Genomic DNA, 22,828 nt, shown 5'->3' with positions numbered 1-22,828 from the left:
AGCATGCTGCCTCCTGCTGGAAAGCGTGAAGTGCTCCCAGGAACAGGGAGTAAAGAGAAATGCTGGTGGGAGTTGACCACCTCCAGCAGGATGACTACTGGGCAGTGGCCACAGATGGCCCAGCTTTAAAGAGGCTACCGTTCAAAATAAATGAAAATCACACCTTTGCCTGCCCACTTCTTTGAGGAGATGCAAGCCTGTCTGCCTACACAGAGGGGGGAAACTGGTTCTAGGACTATTTTTCCAGGAGTGGCACCTTCAGCTGGGTATATCCCAGGGGTGTGCCCAGGGCTCCTCACAGGGGAAGAAGTCTGGCCTAATCTTGGATTTAGGTAGAGAAGAGGATCCTGGGATTGTTTATTGGCTAAACCCCCAGTTATTATACTGGACTGCTCTGTGCCACAGTTACACAGGACTGACCTAAGGGATTTAACTAACTGGACCTGATAAAGATTGTAATGTTATTACATGGTGAGGTCTCGCAACTGCACCGCTTTCCAGGATTTCATCTTTCATATGCATAATTTGAGACGTATCCTGAGTGTCTGTGCTTCTGCGGTTGCCCTGTATCGTCTTGTTCATGTTTTTATTTTTTATTGTGAAAAACGGCGATCTGTAATGAGGTAGTGGTTTTGAACCAATCAAGGGCCTCAGAGGTAGCTTTTGCCCTCTGGTATTTAATAGAGAAGGTCCTGATTCTGCATAACTTGGGGCTGCATTACAGAAGTGTAACGGGAGCATGCTAGTTGGTTGAATGATACATATTCATAATCTTTCCCAGTGGTATACTAGTGTCCTCTCCTTCGTACAGTACAGTAAGTAGATTGGAGCGAAAGCACAAGTGGTGTACGGAGACAGCATGGAAAAACACAACCTCTGTAGTAGTCGAGGAACACAACGGTTGTGTAAAAAGTGAGAAAGTCTTGTGTACTCTAAGCTGCCAAAGGGCACCCTAGGTTGCATGCCGAGCAAACTGGAAACCATTGCTCAAAACATTATTAATGGGCCACAGGTAACACAAGTGTGTTGAAATGCACTGTTGGCCAAGAAATGCTATTAGTAAAGTCTATTATGTTTATTTTCTCCAAGTGGAGAGACACCTTCTATTGGAGTTGACACCTGATTGCTAACATTTAGCAGACCTTTTAAGACTTTTACATGGACTCAAATGCATAAATTATGAAGACTAGGGTATTGGAACAGCGCTATAGTTTAAAGGTGCAGGATGTTTCCACACAGATGTAGAAGCAGACAGCATCTACTTACGATTTACTTTTTTTATTTTTTTATTACAATACTTGCCAGTGATGTGATTGTGGAGGAAAATGGTGATACTGACGATGTGCAGGAAATGCCTGATGATCCCCTTACCAGTGACCTACTAGAGGATGACCCTGGCACAATGGATAATGTCCCAGAGAGGAACAAGTTTGGTAGAATGAAACTCCTGCAGTTTTCAGAGAATCACCGTCCTGCCTACTGGGGAACCTGGAATAAGGCTAGTACAGTTATCCATCCCAGAAAGCCTTGGCTCAAAGATGATGTGAGTATTCCAGCATCTTCTTTAGTTTTTTCTCCACTCCTCTTTTATTATGCACTTATTAAAGATGCACCCTCTTTCTATCCACACTGTGCTTTATAAATTGCTTTGCTCCAATTTGTACAATATGAAGTTTCCATAAACAGTGGGTTTTCTTTGTGGCGTGCTGAAGGAATGAACTGTATGCTTTGGCACGCACTACCATTGCCATGCAGACGCTGAACATTTGTCAGTAAACGCACCTAGTTTTAGTGTGGTTGAAATCTTCTTTCTTTGCTAGCTGCGCAACTATTCTGTGTAGAATTGCAAAGAGCTTACTAAATCATGAACAACTTTACAGTATCACAGTGCTACTGGTAAAAGAATGAAATGAACAAATGTTGGCTGTGTTTTGCAGAAGATATTGGACTATGAAGTAGACAGCGATGAGGAGTGGGAAGAGGAAGAACCTGGTGAGTCTCTTTCCCACAGTGAAGGGGTGAGTACACTTATGAAACTGATCTTAAGCCAAGCCTACATGTTACATGCTTCTTGTAAGAACATTGCTTATGTTCTCAAAGGTTTGATTATTTTAATATTGGGTACAGTTCACCTTTATTTTATTTTTTAACTCATTGCTTTCTTTAATTGTGTTGCCTCTGGACTAGTATATTGTAAGGCTAACTGGGTTCTGTGTAGTGTCCTTGGAATGTTGTGAATGCCATTGTAATGGGTTACAAATGACTGTTTCCATTCTTGGGGGTTAACATTTTACATTTTGTAACAGGATGTTTCTGCAATATGGCACACAGGACACCACCTGTCCATTAACACACTGGCATTAAACGATTCGATCTGAAAGAGACAATTAGTTATATACTCCTTACCTTGTGAATTCCCTCAGGCGTCAGACTGGATCAGGAGAATTTTTTTCTTCAGCAGTACCCCTGCGTGTCGAAAGCTGACGTCAGTCGGCTCAGTGTTAGACGTTTTGGTTACCGGGACGACGTCGCAGCAGCCAGTTGGATGCCTGCCTCGTGCGTCGATATCAGTTCTTAATTTTTCCGCGCCAGCGAGCACAGACCCGAAGAGAGCGGTACCTCCAGTCACTTTTTGACTGTTTTTTTTTTTTTTTTTTTTTTTTGTGCGTCTTTTGTCGACACCGTTGAGTCCTTGACTCCTGGTGTGCATAGGATGCCCGGTTTCAAGGCTTGCGGCTCCTGCCGACGGTTGATGTCGGTGACAGATCCGCACTGCGTGAGCCTGTTTTGCCTGGAACAGGACCACGACTCTAAGTCGTATTCCGAATGCCGGACCATGAATCCGAAGTCTTTGCGGGTGCGGTCCCGAAAGCTGCTTGAGGCCCAGCAGTTGGTTCCATGCCGTTCAAGGGCCCGGTAACGTGGGAGGGCGAGGGACCGGTCCCGGAGCCACCAGTCGCGGAGCCACCACTACCAGTCTTCAGTCTTCGCACTCCTCAGGTAAGTCTAAGCACAAGAAGTCGAAGAAGCATCGCCGTTCTTCAATTTCTCCCAGTCTGTTGGCTGACGCAAAGAGGGATGCAGACAGTGCCCCTCCCGCTGCTCTGCGTGCGCAGCCCGCTAGGTCGAATCAGTTTCCCTCTATTTCCGGGACCCGGAGCGACCCCTGCCCAGCTTTGTAGCTTTTCCGAAGCGATGCATGCCATCTTTGGGCAGCCCGACTCTGCATGTGCGCTTTTGGGCCATGCAGACTTGGCTGGGGCCTTTGATGCTGGCGCTCCGGCACCGCAGGGTCCCCTTGGATCCAGGCCGTGATCCGGATCTTTGCCAGTTGACCTTGTAACACCTCCCCGGCGCTGATGGCCCAGAGTCGGCAGCCGACGCTGGTTGTGTCCCCAGCTGGTGTCGACCGCGGCCTCCATCCTGATGTACACACGGAGCCGGACGGATCCGGCGCCGACTGGTACTTTTGTTCCTTTGTTCTACCCTGGTGTTCCTTTCAGGCCAGATTGGGAGGGGTCTGGAGACCGTTTAACTGACCAGTTGGACTAAGATCCCGACTGAAGAGAGGAACTGGGGGAAGCCAGTGGTCTGGATACCGACCCGGACCGTGGCATGTTGTCTCCTCCTACTGTGGCTATGGAGGAGCGAGTGTCTTACAGTGGTGTTGTGTAGGGCGGCCGAGTCTCTTAACTTCGAACTACCTACGGTGGCATTCGGGACTAACCTGACAGATGCTGTGAGAAAGTGCCATCTTTCTTGCATGGTATGCCCCCACTTTTTGCTGAATGTACTTTGAGTGTACCCTGGACTCCTGCCAATCAGGTGCCCAGGGCCTATGTTCCTTCCCTAAAAACGCAAAACCCAAATTAGCAAACCCTGGCCACATGTCAGCCCCTGGTAAATGGTACCATAGGTACCATGGGCCTTGTGACCAGGGAAGGCCTCTAAGGGCTGCAGCACTCATTGTGCCACCCTTAGAGGCCCTGTACCCTTACACACACACACACACACACACACACACACACACACACACTGCCCTTGCAGGCTGGGTGTCTGGATGCAAGACAAAACAAAGAGTCTACATGGCACACATCCCTGTGTGCCATGCCCATAACCTACACTGCCATGGCATACATCAGCCACCCCTCTAACTGGGTGACCTATGTCAATGGTGTGGGCGCAGGAGCCCTGTGCCCCTACAGTACCCAGGTCCATTCCTGGGCACTGTAAGTGCAGTGCTGCCATTTAAGAGTACATGGTGCTGAGAGCTCGTCAAACACGAACTCCACAGCACCATAAAGGCAGCACTGAAGACTGAGGTTTGATATCAAACTTCTCAGCACAGTAAACCCGCACTGATGCCAGTGTGGGATTTAATGTACCAAGCACCCCAGAGGGCATCTTAGACATGCCCCCTAAAACCTAACCTACAATCCACGTCTGCTCCACACAGCAGACATGTTGCTGGACCCCTGGGTAGGAGAGCCCCTGCTCTCGTGGGCCCGCAACAATGCACATCCTGGGCGAGGTGCTAAATCTCCTCCCCCAGGATGGGCAGGGGTAAGCTTCAAAGGCATGCCGTCTCTGTGAGCTTCCCCTGGCCACTGCAACCCCCCACTCTGGCGGGAAGCTTGGCCGGAAACCCCAAATAAGGACAGGGGATGTGCCAGCCTGCCAACCCCACCCCTCAGGTGGGGGAGGCGAGGTGAAGCACATCCCCGGGCTCTCGCCATATTGAAGATGGGAAGCGCTACCCAGTCGGGACTAGGCTACTGCCCCCCTCCCACTGGAGAGAGGCAGGATAGGGGGTGTACCCACCCCAGGACAGGGACCCATTCGTCCCTGGCCTTCACCTACCTGTAATGCCCCTAAATCTAGTATTTAGGGGCACCCTGAACCTTTCTTCCCCAGATTCTAAAATACAAAGAAGAGCAAGAAGAAAGAAGACCTGCCCTGCAGCTGCTAAGAAGAGGAAGACACCAACTGCTTTGGCCCCAGCCCTACCGGCCTGTCGACCCTCGAACCTGCTCCTGCTCCAACCCGGCATCTCTTGTGGCCAGCAGCCTCACAAACCCCGGAGGACCTGGCTACCTTTTGGCTCTAAGCCCCTGGGACTCCCATGAGTAGAGGCTCTACTCAAAACCTACTTCTAATCCCTGGCAGCAGCCCGGAACCGCGAACCCAGCACACTCTGCACCAGCCAAGCCTGGCCAGTGCCGGAGTGAAAAAAGACCACGAGGACGACCCCACGGCGACTGTGACCCTGAGTCCGGCACCCAAGGACCTCCCTCGACACTCCTGAAGAAGCCTGCAGCCTCAGAACAAGGTGCTCCCCCTACCGCGATCAACAGAGGGTAAGATTTCCCGACACCAAAAGGCACCCCTGCACGCGGCGCCCGCGGCCCCCTTTGCCTAATTCCCGGGGTACCTACCTTTCCTCCAACTACCCAACTTACCTCTCGAAGTGGTGGTGGCACCGGAAGAATCCTCGTCCCCGAGCTTGCAGTCTTTTTCTAAACCGGAGATTTCCCATTGTAATCAATTGAGCACCCTAAGGCTCAAAAGCACTCTGCACCCAGCCGCCCGAGTGGCCCTGGCAGTGCAACCTCTACACCTACCTACTTCTCCACTTGCCCTGAGTAAGTGACCAGGAGCCCAGCTCCCACAGCCGCGTGGCTTGCTAGTCAGCAGCCACCAACCAAGGCCCCCTTATCCCTCATAGGATAAAATTAGGCATAACTCTCGCTGCACCCGGCCGCCCTAGTGTCGCTGAGGGTGAACCAACTGTACCTACCTGACCCTGGGGGACACCTGAGTCTACGCCCAGAACCTCAACTCTGCCAGTCGAGTACTTGCTTTTAAACCAATAACTCTATTTTCTTCATAGTGTAACATTGACTGGCTTTTTCCTGAAATTTCTTCTAAGTGTGGACTTTTCAAATCTTAAAATATTCACCAAAAATCAGCCGATTAACAAACTAAAATACTTACCTGCTTTAAGGTGAGCTCCCAGTGCTGGATCTTGGTGCCCAGCACTGACTCGGAAAAATACTTGCAACTGTACATACCAGTAACCCAATTTTCTCCCATAGGAAATCATTGACTGTTTTTCTATGAAATTTCTTCTAAGTGTCAATTTCTGTAAACTTTAAATATTCTTTAAAAATCGTATAACTTCTGAAAACTTAATTGCTTACCTGTTTTGGATAAGGGTCCCAGTACTGAGTCTAGGTACCCAGTACTGGATTACAAAAGTAACGAGAACGTACTATACCTGTAACTTGAAATTTCTTCCATAGGGAATTATTGACCGTTTTCTATGAAATATTTTCAAGTGTCAACTTTTAAAATGGCTAAATAGTGTTTAAAAATCATCACAGTAATTAAGTCGACTTTTATCACTTGATTCCAAGTACTGACCCAGGACTGAATCTAGGATCCAGTCCTGGAATTCCCAAAGTAATCCTAAAAGTAATCTGTTGCAAATAACTTGAAACTTCCATTGAGCTCAATCCATTGTGTTTAAAATAGTGTTGCCTATTGAAACCACTTGTAACGGTTTACAAAAGTCACTTGCATATTGCAAAAGTATTTATACAAAGCATCTCATTCTGAGAAAGTATATTTTAATTTCAATTGTTGGTTCTAAAATAAAACGAGTATATATGTTTTTTTATATGTAAACCATTGGCCTAGAGTTCAGTTATTGAGTGTGTGAGACCATTTGCTGACTGAATGTGTACAACAAATGCTTTACACTGTCCTCTGATACTGCCTTACTGCTCGACCAAGCTACCACTTTAGAGAGTAAGGTTATATCTAACTTTAGCCTCTGCCAAGCCCTTGGGGACTGTGGACTCTGTACACCCTGTACCTATTAGGGAACAGTATATACAGAGCCACTTTCTCACAGGTGCTTCAACCAGCAGCGAGCTTTTCGGAGGCCCTGCTACCGTTTAATGGAGCCGTAACTAACATCCTTTTGGGCACCTGGTCCAGGCCCAACATGGGGGCTCCTGTGGATAGGATCATTGCCCGACGCCACCACCCAGCCCTGGGCAACCCCACTTTCCTCTCAACACCCTACCCCTGAGAGCTTGGTGGTCCAAGCCTCAAGGTCCAAAAGCGCATTCCCTAACGCACCACCTGATAGGGAATCCAAAAAGCAGGACCACCTTGTGAAGATTATTTTTTCTTCCTCCAGCTTGGGACTGCGGTCGGTAAACACTACATGTCTGTTGGGCCGTTACACCCACTCTGTGTGGGATATGGTAGCGCAGATGCTGCCACAGTGCCCGGAGGAGGCCCGGGCCGTGCAGTTGCCGAGGAGAGACGCAGCCAAGTTGACCATCTGATGTGGGCTGGACACCGCTGACTAGCTAGGCAGGACGATTTCCACGTCGGTAGCCCTTTGACGCTATGCCTGGCTAAGGTCGACGGGCTTTTTTGGGGATGTCCAAGCTACCCTTATGGATATACTCTTTGGCCGTCGCCTGGTCCGCGACAAGGTAGACAACACACTAGAGCGCCTCAAGGACTCTCGGGCTACGGCCAATTCCCTGGGCCTCTCATCTGCTTTTCTCCCCTTTCGTGGGTACGGAAGGGATGCCTGCCATGTTTTACCCAGAGCCACTGGCCGGCGCAAGCTGTTCAGCCTCTGCCCGGGCGGGGGCGAGGACGTGGGACCCACTGTCATGGGTCTGGGGTCCAGCGAGCGGGCCAGTCCACCACCCACTCCCCTCTGCAGCAGCCTCCAAACCCTCCTAGTCAGACCTTTCATGGCCACCAATCGCCAGTGGGTGGCAGGATTCACTATCGCCTCCCCCCACTGGCGCACCATTACGTCGGACATGTGCATTTTGCAAATAGTCCGAAGGGGCTACTCCCTCCCCTTTGAGACTACCCCACAGCCATGCCACCACAATACCATTGCATGTCAGAGGATCATCTGGCCCTTCTCCAACAGGACGTTTCGGCTCTCCTGGCCAAGGGAGCCATCGAGTGAGTTCCTGCCCCAGAAGTAGGTTGTGGTTGCTATTCCCACTACTTTCTTGTACCCAAGAAGGACAAAGGCCTGCGTCCTATCTTGTATCTCAGGAATGTCAACCACTTCCTCTGGAAGGAGAATTTCTAAATGTTGAAGCAAACTCTGGTTCTGTCTGCCCTCGACCCTGGAGCTTGGATGGTATCGTTGGACTTGATGGACAGTTATTTTCACATCCCCAGCCTGCCGGCCCACAGGCGTTACTTGCGGTTCATGGTATGCCACGAGCACTTTCAGTTTACCATTATTCCCTTTGGCCGTACCAGCGCCCCTCGGATATTCACAAAGGTGATGGCGGTGGTCGCAGCTCATCTGTGCAGATCAGGGGTTCCTGTCTAACTCTAACTCGACGACTGGCTATTGAAGGCAGGCTCGCCCCAAGCTGTTGTCTCCCACCTCCAGACAACGGCGGACCTCCTGCATTTGCTGGGGTTCTCTGTCAATGTGCTGAAGTCACGCCTGACTCCATCTCCAAAGCTCCTCTTCATCGGAGCGGTTCTGGACACGATGTAGTTTCAGGTCTATCCTCCTGAGCAGCGAGTCCGGGCTATGATTCCGATCTTTCAGCCTGTATCTCGGGTTTCGTGAGGGTGACCTGATGGGCTCCTGCATCCTGCTGGGGGATCATGCCAGGCGGCATATTCGGGCTTTGCGGTGGGACCTGAAGTTCCAATGGGCACAGCATATGGGGAACCTGTCCGATTGCGTCCAGATCTCAGAGGGCACTGCAGGCCAATTGCAGTGGTGTCTAACGAACCAGGATTGGGTCAACGGCAGATTCCTCCTCCCTTCCCCAACCAGAGTTCACAGTGGTGACCGATGCATCACTTCTGGGATGGGGTGGCCACATGAGGGAGGCTGAGAACAGAGGCCTCTGGTCTCCGGTGTAGTTGGGCTCCACATTAACCTTCGGGTGATTTGTCTTGCACTCAAAGCATTCCTTCACTCTGTCTGGGGAAGCAAAGTCCAGGTGTTCACGGACAACACCACCGCCATGTGGTACTACAACAAACAGGGCGGGGTGGTGTTGTAGACCCTATGTCGAGTCTCTCTCTCTCTGGACATGGCTGGAAGATCCAGGCATATCTCTGGTGTTTCAACACCTGGGCAGGTTCTCTGAATGCCAGGGCAGACTAATTCAGCCACAGGTGCATGATGGATCACAAATGGCGTCTTTACTCGGAGGTGGCTCAAGGTCTCTTTCAGCAGTGGGGAGACCCTTGGTTAGATCTTATTCGGCTCCGAAGAGAATGTGCAATGTCAGCAATTCTGTTCATTGGAATTTCCAAGGCGGCACTCACTAGGCGACACTTTTCGTCACGAGTGGAGTTGTGGTCTTCTTCTATATGCCTTTCCGCCTATACGATATCTACCCAGAGTGCTGAAGATCAAGCGTGACGGGGCCCAAGTCATCATTGTTGCTCCGGATTTGGCACGAAGAGTTTAGTATACCGTGCTGTTCTACATGGCAATCGATCCTCCGATCCAACTGCCTCTTCGGGAGGATCTTCTGTCGCAGCAGCACGGGACGGTCCTCCACCCAAACCTGTCCAGCCTCCACCTCCTTGCATGGAGATTGAGCGGCAACAGTTGACAGTCTTCGACCTTCTTCCTGAAGTCTGCGATGTTATCTTGGCAGCCAGGCATCCCTCCACTAAAACAATACACGCCTGCAGATGGAACAAATTTGTGGCATTGTGCACAGCAAAGGTTCTGTATCCCCTTTCTGCCCCTCTTTGAGGTTATCTTGTTCCTCCTTTCTTAGGCACAGCAGGGCTCTGCTCTGGGCCCTCTAAAGTGCTACCTCTCAGCCATTTCAGCTTTTCTTAGGCTTCCTGATCAGCCTTCTCTTTTCAAATCCCCTGTTGTAAATTGCTTCCTTAAGGGCATTACTCATCATTCCACCTGTTCCCTTCGTAATGCCCAAGTGGGAGACGAACTTATTTCTTACCTACCTTATGTGTGCTCCCTTTGAGCCGCTTCATAACTGTCCTCTCAGATTTCTTACTTTAAAGACTGCCTTTCTGGTTGCCATCACCTTTGCTCGCAGAGTGAGTGAGCTCCAAGCTCTTTATTCCAAGCCACTCTTTTCGACTGTTCATCCGGACACTGTTGTCCTAATAACAAGACCTTCCTTTATTCCCAAGGTGGTTACTTCATTCCATATTGGTCAGACCATCACTTTGCCCACCTTCTTTGCGCATCCTTATAAGTAGAAAGAGAGGCTCCACCGTCTGGATCCAAAACGTGCGCTTTCCTTTTATTTGGATCACATCAAGCAATTCCGGGTGGATGACCAGCTCTTTGTTGGCTACATCTGCGCCAAAAAAGGTCTGGCTGTGTGTAGGAAAGTGGGTTTTTGTTGCAGTAAGCCCCCCCCCCCCCCCCCCCCCCCCTTTTTTTTTTGCCTAATAGCTGATGCACTTTTCCTTGTTGTGCCCTGGGTTCCTGCCAATCAGGTGCCCAGGGCCTGTGTTCCTTCCCTAAAAAACAGCCTAACAGACAAAACCCAAATTGGCAAACCCTGGCCACATGTCAGCCCCTGGTAAATGGTACCCTAGGTACCCAGGGCCTTGTGACCAGGGAAGGCCTCGAAGGGCTGCAGCACTTATTGTGCCACCCTTACAGGCCCTGTACCCTAACACACACACACTGCTCTTGCAGGCTGAGTGTCTGGGTGCAAGACAAAACAGAGTCGACATGGCACACATCCCTGTGTGCCATGCCCACGCCTACACTGCCATAGCATACATCAGCCACCCCTCTAGCTGGGTGCCCTATGCCAATGGTGTGGGCACAGGAGCAGGAGCCCTGTGCCCCTACAGTACCCAGGTCCATTCCTGGGCTCTAAGTGCAGTGCTGCCCTTTAACCCCTTCGGTGCTCATGACGGAACGGTTCCGTCATGAGCGTCGGTTGAGCTGTGCTCATGACGGAACCGTTCCGTCATGAGCCCGCCCGCGCAAGAAACGGTCAGCACCGCGGCGGAATTCGCGCCGCATGGAAGGGGTTAAGAGTACATGGTGCTGGGAGCTCGTCAAACACGAACTCCACAGCACCATAAAGGCAGCCCTGAAGACTGAGGAGTTTGGTATCAAACTTCTCAGCACATTACACCCACACTGATGCCAGTGTGGGATTTAATGTGCCAAGCACCCCAGAGGGCATCTTAGAGATGCCCTCTAAAACCTAACCTACAATCCACGTCTGTGCAGAGGCTGCCTAGGCTGCCACACACCAGACATGTTGCTGGACCCCTGGGTAGGAGAGCCCCTGCTCTCCTGGGCCTGCAACAATGCACATCCTGGGCGAGGTGCTAAATCTCCTCCCCCAGGATGGGCAGGGGGAAGCTTCAAAGGCATGCTGCCTCTGTGAGTTTCCCCAAGCCACTGCAACCCCCCACTCTGGCGGGAAGCTTGGCCGGAAACCCCAAATAAGGACAAGGAATGTGCCAGCCTGCCAACCCCACCCCTCAGGTGGGGGAGGCGAGGTGAAGCACATCCCCGGGCTCTCGCCATCTTGAAGATGGGAGGCCCTACCCAATCAGGATTAGGCTACTGCCCCCCTCCCACAGGAGAGGCAGGATAGGGGGTGTACCCACCCCAGGACAGGGACCCATTGGTCCCTGCCCTGCACCTACCTGTAACGCCCCTAAATCTAGTATTTAGTGGCACCCTGAACCTTCCTTCCCCAGATCCCAGATTCGAAACTACAAGAAGAGCAAGAAGAACAAAGACCTGCCCTGCAGCTGCTAAAAAGAGGAAGACACCAACTGCTTTGGCCCCAGCCCTACCGGCCTGTCGACCCTCGCTCCTGCTCCAGCGCGGCATCTCTTGTGGCCAGCAACCTCAGAAACCCCGGAGGACCTGGCTACCTTTAAACTCTGATTCCCTGGGACTCCCATGAGTAGAGGCTCTACTCAAAACCTACCTTTCACCCCTGGCAGCAGCCCGGAACCGCGATCCCAGCCCACTCTGCACCCGCCAAGCCTGGCCGGTGCCGGAGTGAACTAAACCCACGAGGACGACCCCACGGCGACTGACCCCGAGTCCGGCACCCAAGGACCCCCCTCGACTATCCTGAAGAAGCTTGCAGCCTCAGAACAGAGTGCCACCCCAACCGCGATCAACAAGAGGGTAAGATTTCCGACATCAAAAGGCACCCCGGCGCCCCACGGCCCTCTGTGCCTAATCCCGGGGTACCTACCTATCCTTCAACTACCCAACTTACCCCTCGAAGTGGTGGTGGCACCCGAAGAGTCCTCGCCCCCGAGCCTGCAGTCTTTTTCCAAACCAGAGATTTCTCATAGAAATCAATTGAGCGCCCGACGGCTCACAAGCACCCTGCAGCCAGCCGCCCGAGTGGCCCTGGCAGTGAAAACTCTACTCTAACCTACTTCCCCACTTGCCCTGAGTAAGTGACCAGGAGCCCAGCTCCCACAGCCACGTGGCTTGCCAGACAGCAGCCACCAACCAAGGCCCCCCTATCCCTCATAGGATAACATTGGGCCTAACTCTCTCTGCGCCCGGCCGTCCTGAAACCGCTGAGGGTGAACTAACTGTACCTACCTGACACTGGGGGACCCCTGAGTCTATGCCCAGAACTTCAACTCTGCCAGTCGAGTACTTACCCTTAAACCGCTAACTTCATTTTTCTCATAGGGTAACATTGACTGGCTTTTGCTTGAAAATTCTTCTAAGTGTGGACTTTTCAAAACTTCAAATAATCACCAAAAATCAGCCGAGTGACAAACTAATTTACTCACCTGCTCTTAGGTGCGCTCCCAGTGCTGGATCTTGGTGCCCAGCACTGACTCTGAAAAGTACCCACAACTATACTTACCTTTAACTCATTTTTCTTCCATAGGAAACCATTGACTGCTTTTCTGTGAAATTTCTTCTGTTGATTTCTGCAATTTCTAAATATTCCTCAAAAATCGTATAACATCTGAAAACGTAATTACTTACCTGTTTTGGATAAATGTCCCAGTACTGAGTCTAGACACCCAGTACTGGATTACACAAGTAACGATAACCTACTGTACCTGTAACCTATATTTCCTTCCATATGGAATCATTGATTGTTTGCTCTGAAATATTTTCTAAGTGCTCACTTTTGAAATAGCTAAATATTAGTTAAAAATCATTACAGTACCAAAGTCGACTTTCAACAGCTGATTCTGAGAACTGACCCAGGACTGGATCTAGGATCCAAGCCTGGAATTACAAAAGTAATCTGTTGCATATAATTTGAATTTATCATTGAGCTCAATGTATTGTGTTTAGAAATAGTTGCCTACTGCAACTATTTGTAACTGTTTACTCAAGTCTATTGCATATACAAAAGTATTTTTATGAAACATCTCCTGTCGAGAGTATATTTTAATTTCAAGTGTTGGTTCTAAAATAAAACAAGCATATATTTTTTATATACAAACCATTGCCTAGAGTTCAGTTATTGAGTGTGTGGAACTATTTGCTGACTGAGTGTGTACAACAAATGCTGTACACTGTCCTCTGATACTGCCTTACTGCTCGACCAGGCTACCACTTTGGAGAGTAAGGTTATATCTAACTTTAACCTGTTAAACCCTTGGGGTCTGTGGACTCTGTACACCCTGTACCTATTAAGGAACAGGATATACAGAGCCACTCTCTCACACTGTGCACACACAAACCATTTCCTGATGGGTTGTTTTGTGCATCAAAGCTTGCTACTCTTTGGCAAAGAAGGAGCCTACAGTGGCACTGCATGCTCATTCCACAAGGGCGACAGCTACCACTGCTTTGGGACGAGGAGTGTTCCCCCCCCCCCCCCCAGTGACATCTGTAAGGCAGCTACGTGGGCATCTTTGCACACGTTCACAAAACACTACTGCCTGGACAGCCAGGTCTGGAGAGACCGCTTTTTTGGCCGTTCTGTTCTCCCAAGACTTTCTAGTGTGAACTTGGTTTGCAGACCCACCTCTGGGGTTGGTATTGCTGGGGTATCTATTCACAAGGTAAGGAATCTATAACTGTCTCTTTCAGATGCACAAGTTACTTACCTTCGGTAACGATATATCTGTAAGAGACCTAGATTAGTTATAGATTCCTTACCGCCCCACCCATCCTCCCCCGTTCTGCAAACTGACTTATAGGGTTAAGGATTTCCTTTCAGGGCCCTAGTTTTGCGCACCAGTGGTCAGTGTCTTGCATGGCTCTGCGCATCTGGCGTGGAAAGGCGTGTATAGAATTAACAGCAGTGCGTGAGGGCATAGTCTTAAGTAGCTGCTGTGACGCCATCCCGGCGACCACCACGACTAACGCGGAGCCCACCGACGCCACCTTTTGACGCGCAAGGGTACTGCTGACTAAACAATTCACTGGATCCAGTCTGACGTCTGGGGGTAATTCACAAGGTAAGGAATCTATAACTAATCTGTCTCTTACAGATATATCGCTACCGAAGGTAAGTAACTTGTTCTTCTGATAGTGTACCTGTGGGATCATTGTTTTCCATGGTGTCTAACCATAATTGCCAAATTTCAATGGTTTTTAGTTTATATATTGCAGCATAGCATGCCCTAATGTTTGTAGGAAGCTGGAGTATTAAGTGGCGATGCTGGTTGGGTTTCACCATGCAGCACTATCACAAACCCCAGAGTTGGTCTCTGCCTTCACACTAATAATTCCTCAGCTCAGTCCTGGTAGTGTGGCAAAGAGCAGTCCGGCTTTACTAGAGGATCATGTGTTAAGCATTTTAAAGTACCAGCATGGACGATAAGTAATTTATTCACCTCAAAAGAAATCTGAAACCAATTTATAAAACAAAAAAAACTGTTTTTTTTAAAAATCTTAATTTAGCACCAAAGTAAACTTTAACAGATGCATTTAACCGGAAAGATGGGTTTTAGAGGCAATATAAAATCAGTGCCATGGTAAAAACCACTAGTGACGATCAGCCACTTGGAGGTCCAATTTCCTGGATTCTAAGCCGGGTAAAGGTGATGTGTGTCCTAGGACCAAGACAGTCAGTTCAATTGTACCTGGCCCATGGATCCAGAGTGCTGAGCTGTCCTGGCTGTCCCTGTTTCTGAACGGGAGCTGCAGGAGAGCTGCTTTTACTGCTTACATGGTGCTGCGGGGAACAAGATGCGCAAACCCAACAGGGCCGCCGCCGCTGCTGATGTTGGATGAACGTCAGATGGAGTTCCCTTGAAGTGCAGTGTAGAGTTCAGGGGTCGTTTGCCAGACTGGCAACCAACAAGCCTTGGCAGTGGTAACTGGAGCTGATGGCTACTTAGACTTCTGTTGGTTCCGGTGAACACCGTAGCTCCCTGTAACTGTGGAAGGCAGGACTTCATTTCTCATAATTCACTAGACCATATGGATTTGGGTGATTCCTCAGAGGGCCCGATGGCCGGCGATCCTTCGCATCTGAAGCACCGTTTCACCTGCAGTTTGCAGGGGACTAGAGCCACTAGTTCAGTGGAGTCTGAGGTTGCTTCTTGCTCTGACAGGGGTCCCTCTGTCTGGGGGAACTGACCTTTAGCCTAGGATGAGCCTCAATAGATTAGTTCCAAGAGTGTTGTCACAGGTACAGAGTCTCTCTTGGTTTGTGCAAAATCCTATTCTAGTCTTTTCAGGTCTATTCTCTGTCCTCTTTGATGGAAGTTGGATCAGAACTGAGGTTCTGTTGTCAGGGAGGCCATTAAATTCTAGATTTATGGACATTGGGGGTATGGGTGCAAGTGGCCAATGGGCTACTAGCCCCAGCGGCTAATCTGCCTCTGAGGGGACCACATCTGGGGTTGTAGGTCACCTTTTCTACCCTTGACCCACTATTTATACCACTTTTAAATATGGCAGAAGTCTTCCTTCATGTACAGGCCAGGCAGCTCCCCCTAGAGGTGTTGCTAGCCTTCTGGGGTTGTATCCCTCCTGACTACCTAATTTTCCCCACCTGCCTGCGAATGTTCCTAGGGAAGGGTGGGGGCTGTTTACTCTTACGTGACAGCCTGGATGCATATCCGAGGCGGTTCAGCCTTTGATGCTCACTGCCTTGATGTACCACTTAACTAGCCTTTCTGGGAGCGAGGAATTGTGACCTCCTTCCTACCCAGGCCTTTACTCCTTTGAGTGTTTACACTGCCTGGCAGGAAGTCAGAATCCTGTTGTGACGGCAGCAAGCGTGAGCTACGAGTCAAAGCACAGGAAAGCTGGGGCAACCTCTATGGTATCCAGCTGGGTGCATGCCTTATCGCTCTTGGCACAAGATTCCTGTCGGGGATGAGAAGGCACATTGTTTGATACCAAACTAGACAAATTTAGGTGGTATCATAATGGAGCTAGCGACCCAGTGTCTGCCCGGGTGGAAGCCCATGTTATACTATGGACCGCCCATCACTTATATTGAACTTTAATGGTAAAAGGCCACTATAGAGATGTATAAGCTTGCACTTACATGCCTACACCCAGAATATAGTGCACCCGGTTTCCTGGGCTCAGCAGGCGTTTCTTAGTGGTGACTGACATGTAGTAAAAGCAGTACATTGCCTTTGCTACATATGGTGATGGCAAAATCGAAATGGGGCGGTTTACACTGTTCCTGAAGTCTGCAATGGCAGGCCTGCTGTCAGTAGTATACCTGGGTCACTGAGGGTGGCAAAAACAGCGCTGGAAGCTCTGGGGACCCCTTTATCACCCATGCCCTGGGTACCACTGGTACCATATACTAGGGAATTATGAGGGTCTTGCCAATTGGGGATACCAATTGACATATATAATTTTTGGGGCAAGAGCACTGGGGTCAGGTTAGCAGGCTCCAGTGCACTATCCGAGCCGAAAACCAGCATCTAGTAGCCCAAATAGGGGCAAAAAGTGGGGAGGGTGCTGCATTAAGACCTGTGCTCTTACACAGTTAACACCTGATTCCTCTGTGATACCTTTCGAAATATTTATTAAATAGCAACTTTTTAATGAATCTGGATACACCAGAACAGCGCTTCACTGCAGCCCTAACTTGGTAAGCATGCTTCAAATATTACCTGAGAGTGAAAATACATAAACAGATGTGTGTTAGAACATGCATGGGGGTACATCAGTGTACATTGAATGTACAATGTGTGGCTTTGGCATCATGCTTCCTTGACCAGGCACCACATGTAAACTCATTGATCATCTTCTGATATAGTGGGTGGGATACAGGACTCCCCACAGCCACCCCTTTCTTGTTGCCGCCATTCGGATTACCCATAGGCTGTTAATTACATTAAAAGAAACTTGTTTGAAGGTCTCATTGGGATAATCTGTCTTTCTCTAACTCAAATTTGCAAGACCCCCATACAGAGCTCCTTTCTTTAAAAAACTCTCGTAGGTGTGACAGCGGTTACCAAGACATCTAACTCCAAACCACTCATTTCCCTCCTTAGCATTTGCTTTGCCTTCTGCACACACTCATTAGAGAGCCTCCTTTACAGGATCCTCAGTTGTGAAACCGTAAGGGAACAGATGTTAGTCAGTTTACAGCTTATACTTAGGCTGGTACTAGCTAGATAAGACTTTGTTTCATTGGTGTTTAATGTATTCAAGCCAGTTTTTGGAAAATCATGTGCACAAAACTGGTTGATTCTTGAGCAAAAATGGATCATGTATATTACTGAGTGCACATGATCTTTTGTTTCAACAGGATGATGATGAGGAAGCTGGAGATGATGACGAGGATGACGATGGATTTTTTGTTCCTCATGGTTATCTCTCAGATGATGAAGGGGCAGCAGAAGAGGTATGAACATATAATGAAGTGTGCTTTGACACCGCATAGGGGCTGTGATTGGATTGGCAACGTTAAGTTCAAGGTCCTGTCCCCCACAAGACAGTAAATGACAGTAGTCCTGGGTGTCTCTGAGGTGCTATCATAGTCTGTATTGCACAAATCTTGAAGTGAGACAGGAGCCCTATGTTATCTTCACAGGTTCAAGAATGTGTTTATTTATAGTGACCACCTTATGAGTCCCTCAGACTGTCCTTTTTGAAGTGCATCTTGTACCAGACATTACTGCATGCAAACGGGGCTCAATGAGCTGCGCTAGGCATGGTTGTTTCCTGGACACCATCCCAGCCCTCTTAGTCAAAATCATCATTTACATCATGACGTACTGCTTGTGTACGCATGCATACGTCCGGCCAGGTAAGTCTGTAACAGTTTTGAGAAACCGTTGTTTATCCTTTCACTGCTTACATGTCCTAACATGCATACGTCCCTTAGTCAAATGATGAAACTACTTCAGAGGATGCAGTCTGGTGCTCCACGACTGTCTATTCTGTTTCAATCTGCTGCTGGCTGACTGTGGCCAAGCAGATGGCGCTAGACACTTGACCATCATACATGAGCCATTGAATAGCATCCCAAGGTTGCTGCCCCGTAATAGTTTAAAGTGTCCTCGAAGGCAGTAGGGATTATAAGCAACTTTACACCTTTGTTCAGGCTTGACGCAAATTGAAGTAATTATGTTGTGGGAAAATCCAAGCTAATTATGTGGCTTGTTCTTTGTTGTAGGGGCATGTCTTTAATCCTAGATTTCACAATATTTGTTTTTCTCAGTTTTAATGGATTTTTTTATTGCACCAGCTGAGCTTTAGGGTGAACAGGATTATAGCATACTTGATACCATATCTGTTAGACATTTCATGATTGGAAAGTTTTGAAATGATGATGCGACGTGCCCCTTTGTTTTGGATTTGCCCCTGCCCTTGGTGAGAAAGTATTTGTTGAGAGAAAGTAGGGGGGGGTGGGTGGACTAGTAGTGTTTCATTACTTCAAAGTTTCATGATGTTGGACTCCTTTGTTTGATTGCATGTCCTGTTTTTTTAGGAGCGAGTAGACCCAGAGAACCAGAAGGTGCGTCAGAAACTTAAGGCAAAGGAGTGGGATGAGCTTGTATCCGAAGGGAAGAAATTCCGTGTTCTAAAACCTGTGTTGATTGGCTGTATTTGGGAGAGCAGTGAAGCAAGTCGTGAGATGAAGGCACTGCAGAGGTTTGCAGCCTGCATTCTGGAATCTGTCATAGCCGAGGAGGAGCTGGCACAAGAAAAGAGCGAGAAGCGGAATCTTAAGGACCAGCAAAGTAAGACTGGGCTATAAGATTTGGGGTGGGTGCAACATTGCACTCAGTTGATAGATTTGTCAGAGAGCTATGCCAATGTCATTTACAGGAATGTTTAGGATTTTTTTACAATGTATGCAGATGACGTTTAATGTCCACCCTGAAACCTACTTACGCATAACCATTTATTTTACACAATGCATTACATTCTTCTGACAAATATATTTCTTGGTACTTATAAGGTGTAGCTGTGAGAGTGCCCTCTTTCTTGCGTGGTATGCCCCCACTTTTTGCTGAATTGCTGATGTACTTTGAGTGTGCCCTGGACTCCTGCCATTCGGGTACCCAGGGACACACACTCACTCACTCCCCTGTGTGCCATGTCCAGAAACCACTGCCCTGGCATACATCAGTCACCCCTCTAGCTGGGTGCCCTATGCCAGTGGTGAGGGTACAGGTGCATGAGCCCTGTACCCCTACAGTGCCCAGGTCCATTCCTCGGCCCTGTAAGTGCAGTGCTACCATTTTTATTTATTTATGTTTTTGCAGAGTTTTATATAGTGCGAACTTGACCAAAATCCAATCGGGTATCAGTGCTTTACATAGCACCAGTTACGTTACGTTAGGACACACGTTTATTCTTTGTTAGGCACGGGCAGATTAAGTGATTTGCCCAGAATCACAGGATGTTCAGCGTCATTACCGAGACTCGAACCCAGGTCCGAGGTTGAGCGCCCTAGCCGTTAGGCCAACTCCTCTCCCCTACCATTAAGAGTATATGGTGCTGGGAGTTTCTCATTACGAACTCCACAGCACCATAATGGCTGCACTGAAGACTGGAAAGTTTGGTATCAAACTTCTCAGCACATTAAACCCACACTGATGCCAGTGTGGGATTTAATGTAAAATGCACCACAGAGGTCATCTTAGAGATGCCCCCTGAAAAACGACCAACTACCAGTGACCTGACTGAGTGGCTGCGCAGGCTGCCACCACCAGACATGTTTCTGGACCCGTGGGTCGAGAGCCTGCTGCTCTCTAGGGCCTGAAACAATGCACATCCTGGGACGAGGTACCAAGCCTCCTCCCCCAGGATGGGCAGGGTTCACGAAGGAGAAGCTTCAAAGGCTTACCGCCTTTGGGAGCCTCTCCAGACCACTTGCTGTACTCGGCAACTGGTCCCCACTGGTTCTACCCCCCACTTTGGGCGGGAGACCCGGCGTGAAAAACAAAGTGAGGAAGAGGTGTGCCCACCTCTGCCAACTCCACCCCTAAGGTGGGGGAGGCGAGGTGAAGCACAACCTCGAGTCCCCGCCGTCTTGAGGATAGGGGGAGCCAGACAGGCTCCTGCCCCCCCCTCCCACTAGAGAGTGGCAGAATAGGGGGTTTACCCACCCCAGAGAAGGTACCCCTTGGTCCCTGCCCTTTACCTACCTGTAACGCCCCTAAATTTACTATTTAGGGGCACTCTGAACCTTCCTTCCTCAGATCCAGCAACCACACGAAAAGGACGAGAAGCCATGCAGAGCTAACAAGAGGACGACACCCACTGACTTGGCCCCAGCCCTACAGGCCTGTCTCCCTTCGAACCTGCTCCTGCAAAACCCCGGCGTGTCCAGCAGACAGCAACCTCAAAAACCCCGGAGGACCTTCCTGCATTCCCTTTCCAAGCTGCTTCTCCTGTGAACACTGGACGTGTTTGAACTGCAGCTTCTGGTGCCAACTAGAAACCGCGAATCCAGCACACTCTGCACCCGCCGAGCCCGGCCTGTGTTTGAGTGAACAAACACCACGAGGAGGTCCCCCGGCGATCTGGACCCGAGATCCGTCGACCCCTGACCTGCCTCAAGCCTCCAAATGACGCCTGCAGCCTCAATCCAGGAGACCTCCCTACCGCGACCAGAGCGGGTAAGAAAATGCGACGTCCAAAGGCGTACCTGACACCCCACGGCATTGTGCCCAACCCAGTGGTGCCTAACCATCCCAACTTACCCCTCGAAGTGGTGGTCACTCCTGGAAGATCTTCGTCCCTGAGCCTGAAGTGTTTCTTTGTCCCGGAGAATCTCCATTAACCTCAATAGGGCACCCGACCTCAAAACTGCACCCGGCTGCCCTTGCACCGCTGAGGCTACCCCTTTGGTGCTAACTGGGTCCCCAACTTGCCCTGAGCTTAACCCTAGGAGCTTTGCTCCCACAACCATGTGGCCTGCTTGCCAGCAGACACCAACCGGAGTCCTCCTACCCTTCAAAGAATAGCATTGGGCCTCAACACTCTGCACCCGACCGCCCTAGTGCCACTGAGTATCAACAGTGCATCACTGACCCTGGGAGACCCCGGAGTCTAACCCCAGAACCCTAACTCAAAAGACCGATCACTTGCCTTGAAACCGATAACTCATTTTTCCTCATAGGATAACATTGACACTTATCTCCCAAAACGTTTCTAAGTGTCAACTTTTGAAAACCGCAAATATTCCGTAACAATCAGCCTTATTAACCAAAATGCATTTTCTGAACTGTTTTCAGGAAATGTCCCAGTGCTGAATCCAGGAACCAGCACTGAGTAAGGAAAAAGTAACAATAACCTAACTTACCTGCTAAGTGATTTTCCTCCCATAGGATATCACTGGTGATTCTATGTGAAAAAGTTTCTAAGTGTCAACTTTTGAAATGCAATAATATTCCTTAAAACTGTACCTTTAACCAAAACGCATTTACTCACCTGTTTTCAGGAAATGTCCCAGGGCTGAATCTAGGATCCAGTCCTGTGGTTAGAAAAGTAATCTGAAAAGCAATTAACTGCCTTTTACTTAAAAAGCCCATTCAATTGAATGTACTATACCTGCAATGTGTTGCAATCTGCTTTCTTAAAACTGTAACCAAAACCAGTACAAGTTATACTGCAATTCTGAACTGTGTTCAACCAAATAAATTACTACTGCAAAGTATTTATATGCTTACCTGTACCAGGCTTGCTTGGCTCTAGAAATAAAACAGTATATTTTTTTTATACAAAACAATTGGCCTGGAGTTCAGTTCTTGAGTGTGAGAGGCCATTTGCTGACCGGGTGTGTACATCAAATGCTTTACACTGTCCTCTGATACTGCCTTACTGCTCGGCCAAGCTACCACTTTAGAGTAAGGTTCTATCTAACTTTAACCTCTGCCAAACCCCTGGAGACCCTTGGACTCTATACACACTGTACCTCACTTTGGTGCAGTATATATAGAGCCGGTTTCTTACAGTAGCTTCCACCCTAACTAAGATGTTACCACTAAAAGCCTACATCTAGATCAACTATACAGTCCCCAACCGAGTTACGAGCTGTATTACAAAGTAGGAAATTGCCAGTTATTTAGCCATTTCCTAAATATCATAAAATCCGATTCCTGGCTTATGTGCCTGCCACCTAATGTTTTTAATCATTATTTAACAATCTGGAAGTGAAACTGGTTCGTGGATCTCCGCAGACAACAAGGGGAGTATTATTTAAATTTTAGCCAAAGAGGTGCTCAAACAGCAGCATAGACTACCTTATGCACCAACCGGATTTGAAATAGATCAGCTCCTTTACATGCAGCCAATGTAAAGATGCTAATGCTGGTTTCATGTAGTTTCTCTAGTGATTTCCACAAGGTACCTTACCTGCATAATTTTGAATGAGTTGCAGCTTTTGAATCTGGTTGACTGGCAGCA

The 22,828-nt window shown here is 49.0% G+C and overlaps 1 protein-coding gene across 2 annotated transcripts in view; it reads left to right on the top strand.

Moving 5' to 3' along the window:
- CHAF1A (chromatin assembly factor 1 subunit A) overlaps window positions 1-22,828 on the top strand; it is a 103,088-nt gene that overhangs the window by 64,249 nt on the left and 16,011 nt on the right. For both annotated transcript variants that reach the window (XM_085639262.1, XM_085639263.1), the window contains exons 9-12: window positions 1,306-1,543; window positions 1,938-2,018; window positions 17,715-17,810; window positions 18,900-19,152. In XM_085639262.1, the coding sequence (XP_085495388.1) occupies window positions 1,306-1,543; window positions 1,938-2,018; window positions 17,715-17,810; window positions 18,900-19,152 (668 nt within the window). The remainder of the gene's footprint in view (window positions 1-1,305; window positions 1,544-1,937; window positions 2,019-17,714; window positions 17,811-18,899; window positions 19,153-22,828) is intronic.

The sequence above is a fragment of the Triturus cristatus genome, chromosome 12, assembly GCF_964204655.1.
Source record: "Triturus cristatus chromosome 12, aTriCri1.1, whole genome shotgun sequence".
Lineage (NCBI taxonomy): Eukaryota > Metazoa > Chordata > Amphibia > Caudata > Salamandridae > Triturus > Triturus cristatus.
Note: the sequence above shows the minus strand (reverse complement) of the source record. Positions and strands in the feature narration are given on the sequence as shown.